Genomic DNA, 12,793 nt, shown 5'->3' on the forward strand with positions numbered 1-12,793 from the left:
ATCGACGAATTTATCAACCCCCGACCTTGGACTTCTACGAAACTGGCATACATGCTCTTGAATCTCCTTGGGAGAAGTATTTTGAATCGATTGGCACCTATTTTGATTAAAAAAAAAAATTTTTTGTAAGCTTTATAGTCGTTTCAAATTTTAGTACGAAAACGGCCATTTCATTTGCAACAACCTAATAGTAGGGATCTATCAAGTCGTCCATTTTCTTCGGTCCTCGGATAAATCTGGATTCATTTGTAATACTTTTCCGACGTTCACTTTATAATATAGTTCATATGTAGTGCAAATCTAATAACGATATCTTTACATAAATTGACTTTCGCTAGGTGCAAACTGTCAATTCCTCTGCAGTACATTCCCTCGATAGTACTTGAAGAAAGCCTGAGATTGGAATATCTTGTGTCAGCGGTCAGTAGGAATAACTAGTTAAGTCGGCCTTTGCATAAATTGATCTAAGTTGATTTATGAATATTACCTGTTGCGTTTCTGCAGTGCGTGAAAAAGTTTTCAACTTGTATTCATCGATTTCATTTAATAAACTCAATTAAATCAACTTGTTATTCTCACTTATTGTAGGAGCACCATAACCAATCATAAATCTCTCTAACTAAATTTATTCAATTTATTCATGATCCAACCTCGGTATGTCAGTATTAAAGTAAAATCGACTCCCTGCCAAGTTTTCCAACACTTCAAAATGCGGAATATTCTCAAATGCCTTTCATGCTACGATATTTAAGTTCAGTGTCACATTTTGCCCCCGAGCAACTTTTAAATTATATTTTTAAACACAAATTGCTGGAATATGCAACAAATTATTCCTAAGACGTAATGTATTAGATAAGGCTCGACCCTCTTACAAATATCCGAGAAAATAATTTGTGTGCAATCGACCAGCACGTAATTTCTGGACAGAAGTCCAGTATTTAACATGGTCGTGAATCGAATTACTAATGACCACTTGAACTTTTCTATTTCCTGACATATTTTGACGTCATCCTGTATTGTACTTTCATTGAAATCCATATTTAAAGCTAAATTTACGAGAAATATATTTTCTTTAGGTTTTACCTTTATGCTGGGAATGGACGGGAGCTTAGTTTCTTTATTGTAAGGTATATCATAAATCGACTTAACCTTGGAAACTGTTTTGAACACTAGTTAGTGTATGCTAATTACTTAGGTCGACCTGTAATCATGAGTTTGTTTTTATTCTTGAAATAGTTAATTGGTGCTGTTTTGATGAAGTTCAAATAAAATACAATGTACGGAATTGTGATTAGTTTGCATGAAGGGCTTTGCCTAATCTAATATCTGCGGAAGTTCTAATCGAACAACGAAAAACAGATGTCATGGTTATCACTGAATTAAGACCGATATTAAATCACTATTTACTGGTATGTTGAGATGGCACATTAATGGGCTTAATCCATACCTTACTTTTTCAGCCATTTGGCACAAGCAGTAATTATGTAGAAATAGATTCTGATTACCATCAATGCACATCATTTTCAAATCACAGTCTCGATAAAATTCGATCACTAAATGCATCTGAATGAATTTGACTATTTAGAGTGTCCTTACCCTCAAGTCCAATTTGAAAAATGTAGCAAGTTTATCAGTACCTTAAGGCTGTTGCAACGCTCTGAACTTCATACGGCAAATAGTTAATCAGTTTTTCAGTTTATGCTTTATTGTTTGATGTAAATGGCTTACATCTTAGTTCTCGGCATCGAACTAACTAGTGATAAATGAATTTAGCCGTTATCTTAAACAAATAAACACCTACCATTTTGATGAAAACACTGTCACTGACAGTTGCAATTCCTTAGTCAACTGCTTTCCCCTGTGCTTTTAACTCCTCAAATCAGAAGAATTACGCGACCTTTTATTGATTAGAAATGTCGATTCGATCAGTAAATGCGCCAAAAAGTTAAATAACTTTTTCCGAAAACTGTCAATCTTTTTACCTGAAATACAATAATTTGATTCGGAAAGTTACATTATCACCATAATATCGTCTGCCTCGTAATCTCTTTAACGTTCTATCCTTTCGCCACATTGCCAGTTCTCCAATTCGTTTTACATAGAACTGCAAATCATTTAAAGTCAAGTATAGTCATGATCTATTAATACTCGCACTCATAGTTAAATTAACTTTAAATTTTTATTGGATTGAGTTTTGAGTTCACTCATGCTATTCGGCCTTTCGCATACTGCCGCGTTTTGTTTTCACCTATTTTGGTGTCCTAACACGTCAATCAGAGTCTTTCTTCGAAATGCGTCTTGAGCGCAGTCATGTATCGTGCCATCGATCCGTACTTTATCTAGCTTGAGTTGATTACTTTTTCTCGGTCCAAATATCCGAATGAATGATGCCATGTCATTTATCTATACGAATGTGACACAATCGTCAATCCTTCTTTCTGGTCTGAAGGTGTGTTTATTAACCCGTACAATCGAAGCAACTCACGGGTAAATTTCAGGGAATCCTGCCTGCCTCGCTGATCAATGTAACTATTTCTGTGTTTACTCTCCGTCTGTTTTATCAATCTATCCGCGCTGGCTCAGCAGCATTATCTAATTTGTATTTCTGAAACCTGGTTTGATGACAATATTCTGAGTTAAAGGAACTGCGCTGCGTCGTATAAATCTATTCCTATCCTATTTGCAATTAAAAATCAATTCCGCGCCGAACTGGTCTTTTCCTTCTCTAACTATGATTGTGTTGCTCTACGTGTCTGTTTGATTCGCCTACTCTTAAACTATCCAGCGACCTCTTTAGGAGCGCCAAATCATTATCTTACTTTTGTTTCCTATCCTTCTTTAAAGTGCAACAGTTTCTTATTTAATCCTTAAACATGGTTACTAGGATCCCCTATGAAAAGGCTCATGAAAGAGACTAGAAGTGAAAGATAAGAATCAAACCTCATTCGCAAATCAGGCATGGTGTTGCACTTGACTCCGTTTCTAGTTTCTTACTTTAGTTTTCACATTGTTCAGGGAGTAGGATAGACTTTATTATTCTTTCTCTGTTTTCCTCTATACGTCTCTTTATTCAAATACCTACATCATTCTATGTTCAGGGTTTGTTATTCTCCATGGTACCTAACGCAGGGGGTAGTCCAATAAGATGTGAGTCTCTTTCTCCCTCTTCATTGCAAAATCTACACATAGTATGATATTTTCGTAGAGGACAATGATAAGTTATTAAACCACTCAATATGGTTATTCACAGATGATTTAATTTTAGGACTTCGGCAGTATCAATTCGCCATCTATCGTTTAGTATTGTTTTTTTTTTTTTGAGCCCCCAGTATCCCCCCACAAAACTGATATTTGGGAGCCCTTTCTTGCAGATTCTTTCGCCCTCTCATTGACATTTGGCAGCCAACATTTTAAGGTTTTGTTTAGATCTGGTTTGGGTTGAAGTCACGGCTCTTAATGCCACCTTACGAAAATATGGATTTTAGTTTGTTCGTGCTTTCTTGGTAGATTCTCCCTAACAATGAGGTTTATTGGCAATTGCAGACAACACAAGGGTGAGTGTGCTCTTCACTCTTAATGCAGAGGAAGGCGAGTTTTTGGAACAAAGACAGCTTCCTGGTAGCTTGTCTCTGCTTCATCTTGGCCACCATAATAATTGATCCATGTGTAAGTTTCTCCACGGCTTGGTATCGCCAATAACCCATATGTGGTTTCAATGCCCATATCATATTTATGGCTCTTTTTGTAGCGAAAAGTCTCGACTTGTCTTTATTAATTACAAAAGCGAAATGTCTCACCAACCACTCTCATATATTTTCCCGAATTTAATAGGTGAAACCGTGAGTTTGAATTCATTGACCTTTCGCGTTTTGGCGAAAACCAGGAAACTGATCTCTGAGGTTATTGGCAGGAAATTTTTCGATATAAGTATGCTGATGTCAACAGCATATCCTTAGGCATGGTACCCCATTCCGTTCATTCAAGATAACATCACTTTCAGTAAAAGGTCAATGTAGTCACAATAGAAGCGATAGAAGGCCGTACAGAACATTTCTGCAATGCTGCCTCCTGTTAGCCGAAACCATTAACTCAACCGAGATGTTATCGAAAATGCCTGATATATCATAAGGAAAATCTTCAGTACCAGCCGATGTAGTGGTTTCTATGCAGGTGGTTTCTATGCAATAGGAGAATATCAGACACTCCCTCATGTATATCTTATCCAATTTTTCAGGTGTCTTAACGAGGAATGAGGTTAAACTCATCTACCTATAGGCTTCAGCGCGCGTTTCAACTTGCGCATGCTTTCCTAGAAAGCCCAACCTAAACTGGCTCCAACCCGTCGATATATAGCCCGGGACAATGTTGGCTCTACAAATATTAACCAGATGCTGTTAAAAAAATTGAATCCCCTATTACAAAAGAGTGGGGTACACCCAATCTGGACCAGATTCTGAATTTATTGCCACAATATTACAATCAAGCTCGCAAGTTTAAAGTCGCCTCAAACACCTCCTATTGTTCAGATTCATTCGAAGTGGATCTCCCCACACATTCTTATTTCAAAGCCTGAAAAGAGTTTTTAGGACGATTTCTACGGTTGGAAGAGTTTCCATTTCCTCACAGAATCTCTTTGATAGGACTCTTTGTATTGCTTATATTATATTCCTCCTACTACTCTATTTTCTTTGGCCTATTGAATAGTCGATGTGTTACTTTATCCTATGCAGGTTGCGGTATGCATTCTCTGGATTACCGGTTTTACCAATCAGATACATCCTATCGCACCACATTAGAAGCACCCATAATAATCTGGAAGTTGTGTGCCCCGCAGTAGTTGACCACGTCCTTCAGTTGCTTTGTGTATGGCGCGACTTGCCATTGCTGTTAAGTAGTTCCGCGCATTTCCACTTGTGCGCGTTGTCCTAATCCTTGCTGTCACCAACTGACTGGAAAAATGTCATTCAGTAGCAATGTTTAAAATTTGAATTTGGTGAATAGGTATGCCTTGGTCCTACCAGAAGATATATCATATATCAAATTACCTCCTACTTTCCCCTATCCGATTATTCTTCCATCAGCTGAATGTCGCCGTTATGCCCTACTATTCTCAAAATTTGGCGTCAATATCAACTCCTACCCTAAATTTTTGAAGAATAACTGGAACAAGCAAAGGTAACCTTTCTAGTTCGTGTCTTCGGGCGCTTTCTAGCTTTCCTCGTCGATTCGTAGAACAAGGGTTGCAATGTCTCCATTGCATTCCATTCTGAGCCTTTAGCTTAGCTAACCGTTTCTCTAGGTCGTCACCATCTAAAATATCCAAGGGTTGTAAATAAGACTCCTTTGTCCAAGTAGTTTCTGAACTGAGGCCTATTGTTGGATTCACACCTCCACAGCTCTGATTGCATACCCTTTTTCCAGCATCTTGCTTTGGTCGGTGTTCGGCATTTCTTCCGGGTACTTTTCTAACTTCACTGTGGTGTTCAAAAGGGCTATCGTTTCTCTATACGTTTTCTCAGGCGTTGTTGATTCATCACAACGTTGTCACGCATACAAGGGATAATATGATTTTCAATTGAATTTTTTTTGTTCGAACAATAACAATACGAGGAGTCAAATGTCATATGTCCTTTTCTCCAAAATTATAATGGTGTTTTTCCATATTTTACGAGTTGGTTAAGAATCCCCCTACATTTTGGGAACTCTTTATTGTTTGTTCATACTTGCATGATACTGTAGTAAACGCTATGAAACTAGAAAGTTTGAAGCAAATCCGTCCATTATTAGCAAAATTACGGCAGGTCTAAAATTTATTTTTAATTGGAAATTGTAGAAAAACATATTTTAATATGAGAGTATTAGGCCCAGTAAAAAAAACCGCTTTCCATCCACATGAAACCAAGAAATAAGTAGTTTTTACTAAATTGAAATAATTAAAACTTGTTTCTTTTTCGTTGGTGTGAATATTTATTCTTGCAAATACCGATATTTCGGGAACCACTTGTTCCCTTCATCAGTGCTAACAATTTGTCCATAACAGCACTGATGAAGGGAACAAGTGGTTCCCGAAATATCGGTATTTGCAAGAATAAATATTCAAACCAACGAAAAAGAAACAACAAGTTTTAATTATTTTAATTAATTAATCGTTGGAAACACCGCATAATTTCACTCAGTTTTTACTAGTTAGACATTTTAATTATACTGCCTGGGGCCTAGGAAAACCTTATCGTAATTCACCCCTTCCTTACAAAGCAAAATTTGGTCCTAAATATTCGCAAATAGAATAAACTTAAACTAAAGAAATAAATGTCCTAAAAACAAGTAGTTTCACAAGATTGCATGAAGCTCTCAATAGTTTCATTTCTGCCTGTAACAACTCAAATATATTTTGAATCTTTGAATCTCCTTGCAAAATAATCCTCATAAACAAGATAATATAAAATGTATATAAAACTATGAATTGCCGCAAACTTGACGAGTTAATTGTGCATTGTCTGAAGGAAATATAATTTTATAAGTCTATTTTTACAACAATGTAAAATAAAATACTTTAATTATCGCGAATTCGTTCTACTTTCTTAAGTGTTTATTCAACACTTTTTAAACATATATTGTTATAAATTTCTTATTACTGAACAACAAGAACTCATTCAAGATAACATTGACTTTCTACATAGTGCGCACAAAAGTTCCCATTAACGGTGAATATATTTCGTTTGCTACCTCAATCTTTTTGTTACTTTCTTACTTTGTTTAACTTTTTCTAGCCATTGCTTTTGAATGCGAACAACACACTTGGCCATGCTAAACTCTAGTTCTTTACTCAATATTCGCTCTTGTCCTGGTTCTTCTAGTATTTCTCATCTAAATGGCTGAAAATATTTGCATATTTAGTTTGCTATTCTTTTCGCAAATTTGCAAGTCAAGACCGGTTGTAGAGATGGTGATGATCGTGATGACGATGGTGATCTGTTTTTTGATCAAGTTGCACGATTTAATTGGGCAAGCTGGCAATTTGTTATGGGTTCGCTTTTTTCACAGTGAACAACAGATAATTTGAAGAATATACATAATTTATAGATGAAATTTAATACATAAAAAAATCGAGAAGCACATTTTTGATTAGATGCGTGAATCTGTACTCGTTTATGCATTCTAGAATAAAAAAATATCCTCACCTTCATTTCTTGATTTGATGTAGTAGGAGAACCATTATTCTCTTTAGATTTTAGGTAATTCTTAAAAATAATTCGTATATCACTTCAACTTTGTCTTTTCTGGGTCACCCCCCTTTTTCGTAACATATGTCAAAGTTAAGATATATCTGATTAAGTACTAATTGAAACCATCCCATATGAGTAAATTCAGAGAAAAAACATTCTACACATCTTTCTCGCTTGAATAGGGATTTTCTCCTAAATGCCATCACGCTGTAGACTCAAATTCAAAAGAGAACTAGAAACAATTCTGTTCTTAAACCTCGAATGAGTTAATTCCAAATGTTAGCGACTAAGGGATAACTAGAAATCAAGCGGTTCCAGGGTGTGATAGTTGTTAATATTGGTGAGTTAGAAGCTGTTACGCATGGCGCGACAGGGCCCTCAGTTGTTGAGCTCCGACGATTTAGCAGTAATCGAACAAAATTATTGGGTTCTACGGAGAAAACTTTTAAAACGGTCTCTTTATTGCTTTTAATTGACAGCTGTTTTTAAATGCTGCACTGACGTCAAAACAATATACTTCATTTTAATAATAATAATAATCGTTGGCGCAACAATCCATTTTGGATCAGGGCCTTGAAGTGTGTTAGAGCACTTCATTTAAGACCGTAACGGTACACTAGGAGGCAATGTGGTCAGCATTGCGCTCGCCCGAGATTATTACCCTGATTTGACTCAGGTACTCATTCACAGCTGAGTCGACTGGTATCCGTCAAATCACGATACAAATTCCACTGCCACCAGTGAGATTTGAACCGCGACCTTCCGTACGATAGCCTTGCGCTCTAACCACTCAGCTATCCGGACACAACATACTTCATTTTGCCATTCATTAATGTCCGGCCGAAGATTCTACGCCGTCTGCTCGATTTGGATGATGGCAGTCAATTGATATCGGCATGTTCTTCCCATTATGTCAACATTCTCAGCATAGGCTAACAGTTGAGTGGACTTGAAGAGGATAGTGTCTCTTTTTTAGGGCCAGGTATAAAAAGGTATATTATTTAACATTCCCTTATTTTAAAAAATTAGTGAATGGTGATAAGGACCTAGCTGTTTTTACCTGATGTCGGACATTCGTTAGAATCAGTCTTGTCAGTCTTAGTAATTTTGTTGAAATATCCAATTCTTGCATGGCCGTGTGATTGTAAATCTTCCTGCCGTAAAATTTCCCCGCCTGGTCAAATTGCTCTCTGTACTACTCAAACTTGTAGACATTGTTTCTCCAATTTTCCGCCTGTAAGATTTTTTCTTTGCTCCGGGGGCACTTTGTCTGGAATCGTTGCGTTGCCTAGCATGCAAAATCCTTTCATTTCATTCCTAACTTGTAATCATCATCAAGCTAGTCATCTCAACTTTTTTTACGACTGAATCGAATATGATACACATATGTTATGAAAAGTTATTTTTTTTTTAATTTTTGAAAAATTGTGAATTTGATTTGGAATGATGTGAATTTGGTGTGAAAGCCTTTATTTTAATTTGAAAAATTGTTAATTTCATCTGTATTGTCGTTAACTAGAGGTGGAAATGCTATAAATGGAATAATCCCAACTGTGTTATTTTCACTTCGAAATGAAGCAGCAAGGAACACTCAAAAATTGTTACTAATATCTATCGGCAAAATCCTTGAATCTTTGTTTTTGTTAAGGTTCCATTTAAGCTTTGGTGTCAAATTTGATGATTATAGGTTTTATATCGAAAGGGGCAATAGATGTTGAAAGATAAATATTTAGCGACTTGCCACCAGATAGTTTATTACAATCGTGATAACGATATTAGTTCAGTCTGCAATAAATAAATAAATCTAACTTTAAAACTGTAGGTGACTAAGAATTTATAATGACATCGCAAAATTAGTCAAAAGATTATCAAAGTTGACCAAGTTCAGTTAAGAGAGTAGAGCTATCCTAAAAAATTAAAGGAATTGCGAAATAGCAAGAAGGTCCGCCCGTAAGATTGCAGCTCCACTAAGAGATCCTGTCGACATGCGCTTGCAAACCTCTGTGCAGGCCAAGCTCGGAAATGTGCAGGGTCCTTTTGACCAATGTCAGTATCATTCACAAAATTTGACATACCATTAAGCTAATACTGCACCAAAATCTGGAATATAAAACGGAGAATATCATGGAAATCTATCGGAAAATATCGGGAAGAACGCGTGCGTGCCGCCGTAAAACTCGAGACCCAAGTGCCGAGGTCGAGAGAAAGAATCCACAACGCATCGTATCCTCGATCGATTCGTCCGGTGCCTCAGATTTTTAGGAGGCACGGTTACGACTGGAGCTGGGCTCTATAACACGACACTTTGGACATTGGAGTTTTAGACGTGTTCGGAAGATCACATTATACATGTTTCCAGTCTGCCGAAAATTCCAGATCAGAGACAAAAAACCCTTTTATTGAGACCGAGGATTTCCTAAAATGTACTGCATGTTCTCCCCTCTCCTCTCCTGCTTGCACTAAGTGCAGCACGTGAACCGTATTGATTAGAAAAGTTGCCTCTGTGCGTCGAGTCTGAGACCACGACGTAGTAACTCTACCAATGTGTCTTCAATAAAAGCCAATCGGCTAACCAGCGTCCAGCATTCACGTATATTGAAATCTTCATATGGACTTTGGGTGCAGCCTCGAATCAGTTTAAAAGTATCCTAGTCACCTAATGGTTTCTTAAGTTGCTGGCTGAAAACCTCATGGAAAGAGGTCCGCTCGATTTATTCAACAGAATGATGCTAGTCCCAGTGCCAACCTGTTGCTTTACCTATGAAAAGGGTGTTTACATGAATATACACACAACATACAACATGAATATACATACAACACAATCCCCCTGTGAGGTTGAGTTAGTCAGTATTTCGACGCGGATAAGAAACTGGTTAATGTCCGGATAAGTGCAAGGAAGCTCATGTTATCCTTTTACACTGGCCGAAAGACATCTGTTTGTTCTCTCACTGAATCCTGCACCTTAGCCAAATGACTGGATTTGGAAAGAAAGTCAGACTGAAGATAACTACTAACAAAACCAAGATTCACTGCCTGAGTCATCGTGCTGAGCCTATCTGCATTAATGGGCAAAGCATCGAAGACTTTGATTAAATTATATCGTATGAAAAACGCTGAATCCGCTTTCACTGCCTTGTCTAAAATCTGGAAATGCAGTTATCTCAACACCAATATCAAGTTGAGACTGTTTTGTGCTAGTATTCTTTGTGTTACTATACGGGAGTAATACATGAAAAGTGACCCTCACTGTCTCTCAAAGGCTTCAAGCCTTCGTCGCAGTACACTGGCCTGATACAATTACAAACGAAGAACTCGGTCGGAAAATGGCAGCGAATAGGTCACATATTAAGGAAACCCATCAATTGGATTGCTGGCTACGCTGTGCAGTGGACTCCATTTTCCTAAATTGGCTGGTGTATGGGTTGCCCCAAGGGTACTTTGCGTAGAACAGTAGAGAAAGAGTGCAGGCGTTTCGAGAAGTCGCGGAAGGAGCTGAAGCGCATTTCACGCACTATATAATATATAACACTGACCGTAAATTATCGCTCTACATCCATTTTTTCCTCCAACATTTTTGAGAGGAACGTAAAAGAGTTCCTTTCGTCTCGTTTCGCCCACCCCATTGCAAAGGAGTAGCATGTGTTTCAACGCAGTTATTCGACTCAGACTAAATTCTTAGAATTCACCAATTTCTGATTTCTCTAAAGATTTTAGTTTGATTTACTACTCCTTGCTTCTCATCAAATCATATGGATTTCTAGGAACTATTCTCTCCTGGGTAAAATTTCATTTAGATTGTAGAGTAAATTGTGTCTTCTTCAATGGTTGTCTTTCACTTCCATTTTTTCCTCCGATCGCCGCCCATTTCTGTTTTTATTTTTCTTAATGGACCCTCCCTTCTTATTTGCCTATCCTAGCTTTTCGTATCTAGACGTTTTAAAACTATTTTCAGTCATTGATTTGATTGCTTCTCAAAACAGTTTTCACTCAGTTCGGAACAAGGTGTCCCTTAAAGTGACGAAATGACAGCAAATTTCGATTTAAGCTTCATTATGTCGATGTACTTCCGCAATGTCCAGCTTTATCCTTCGTTCCTCCTATCAATTTATGGATAGCCACTCCTCAGACATCCTCTATAATACCTTCATCCGTAATATCCTTGAATATGCTTCCGTAGTGGGCTCCTGAATCTATTCAGAGGTTTACTCAATCCCTGATTTTTAAAAACAATCTTGACGTCGCACTATTCAAATTGTCCCGGAACTTGATAAACCTCGTCAGTCAACTTCCAACAGCATTTTACAGTCATTTTACACTTTCTATGACTTTTTAGAGACTTTTGTCGATGGTCTTTCCATATCCTCACTGTTTATTGTAAATATTATTGTCAGTTTATAAGCCGATATATCCACCGGTGTAGCCCTTCGTTCGAACAAACTACTCTGTCAGTTTATGGCCCAGACACGGGTGAATATGTTGGTTTGAACGGGAAACAAGCAGTGGATAGGTCACATATTGACGAAAGGAAATATTTCTTTTATTGACTACGCTTCCCAGAATTTGGTCGCCTTAGAACTATGTGGCTCAGAATAATGGAAAAGATGGTCAGGAGCTATCAACAATGACGAGTATGCCGAGTTGACGTGTTACCGGTCTTTCCAATTTTGTTTAATCTTTGTTAAATTGAATGCACTTACCATTGATTATATTGCAAAATAAGCTAAAATCTGTACAGATATGAAAATTGTATAAAATTAAAACTAACTTTAGCCATAACATCTAATAAAATACTAAAATTTTACTACTACAGAATCGACATAATGTAGTGACGCCAACATATGGTCTTTCCTCTGGTTTGTCTAGACTCTCTTTGGACTCACCAATATCAATTAAGAAAGCTCAGGTAAATGGGTTGCTCATTAAACAATCATTGCCATTTGTTTTTGTTTCTTTGTTTCTTCATTAGTTTAGAAAATTTAAAACGTTAACATTGGTATTTTGTCTAAATGTGATTTTATGTTTTTAGAGTAAATTGAAACTAATACAAAATTTGATTTTTTCCAAATTATAAACACCTTGGACAGGAAGTGCCTTCGAATAACATTTTCTTCTTTTATTTCCCAACTCTAAGGTACCGTCACAATCACCAGAATTCATTCCATCACATATAAACTCTTCACCAAGCTGTTATTCCCCCTATAATGGCAATGTTATAACACCACCTTCGGTTAAGTCTAATACAAATATTACACCCATATTGGGTAATCAGGCAACTACAACCACAGTCCAGTCAGCTGGACTGATGGGTATGAATGGTATTGCAACGTCATCGTATTCGGTGACACCAATAAAAGGACGAAGTAACTCAATACACAATGACTCACCGCAAAGTGTTGGAGATACTTCGCCTGCAATAAATACTCCACAAACTTCTCCAACACCAACGACATTGCCGTTAGGCGTTCATCAGGTAAGGAATTCCTTGATTCTTCTGACTGTTCTTTTCCTGGAAAATATAATATGTTAAAGTGAATTCAATATTCTTTAAAATATTTTATCAATTTTGC

At 37.1% G+C, this 12,793-nt stretch overlaps 1 protein-coding gene across 8 annotated transcripts in view; it reads left to right on the forward strand.

Moving 5' to 3' along the window:
• The window catches only part of LOC119649620 (PAN2-PAN3 deadenylation complex subunit PAN3), a 151,027-nt gene that overhangs the window by 109,884 nt on the left and 28,350 nt on the right, over positions 1 to 12,793 (forward strand). For 4 of the 8 annotated variants that reach the window (XM_038051841.1, XM_038051843.1, XM_038051842.1 and 1 more), the window contains 2 exons: positions 12,037 to 12,129; positions 12,358 to 12,696. In XM_038051841.1, the coding sequence (XP_037907769.1) occupies positions 12,037 to 12,129; positions 12,358 to 12,696 (432 nt within the window). The remainder of the gene's footprint in view (positions 1 to 12,036; positions 12,130 to 12,357; positions 12,697 to 12,793) is intronic. The other 4 variants (XM_038051845.1, XM_038051848.1, XM_038051846.1 and 1 more) reach the window with 1 other exon arrangement.

This window comes from Hermetia illucens, chromosome 2 (assembly GCF_905115235.1).
Source record: "Hermetia illucens chromosome 2, iHerIll2.2.curated.20191125, whole genome shotgun sequence".
NCBI classification, from domain to species: domain Eukaryota; kingdom Metazoa; phylum Arthropoda; class Insecta; order Diptera; family Stratiomyidae; genus Hermetia; species Hermetia illucens.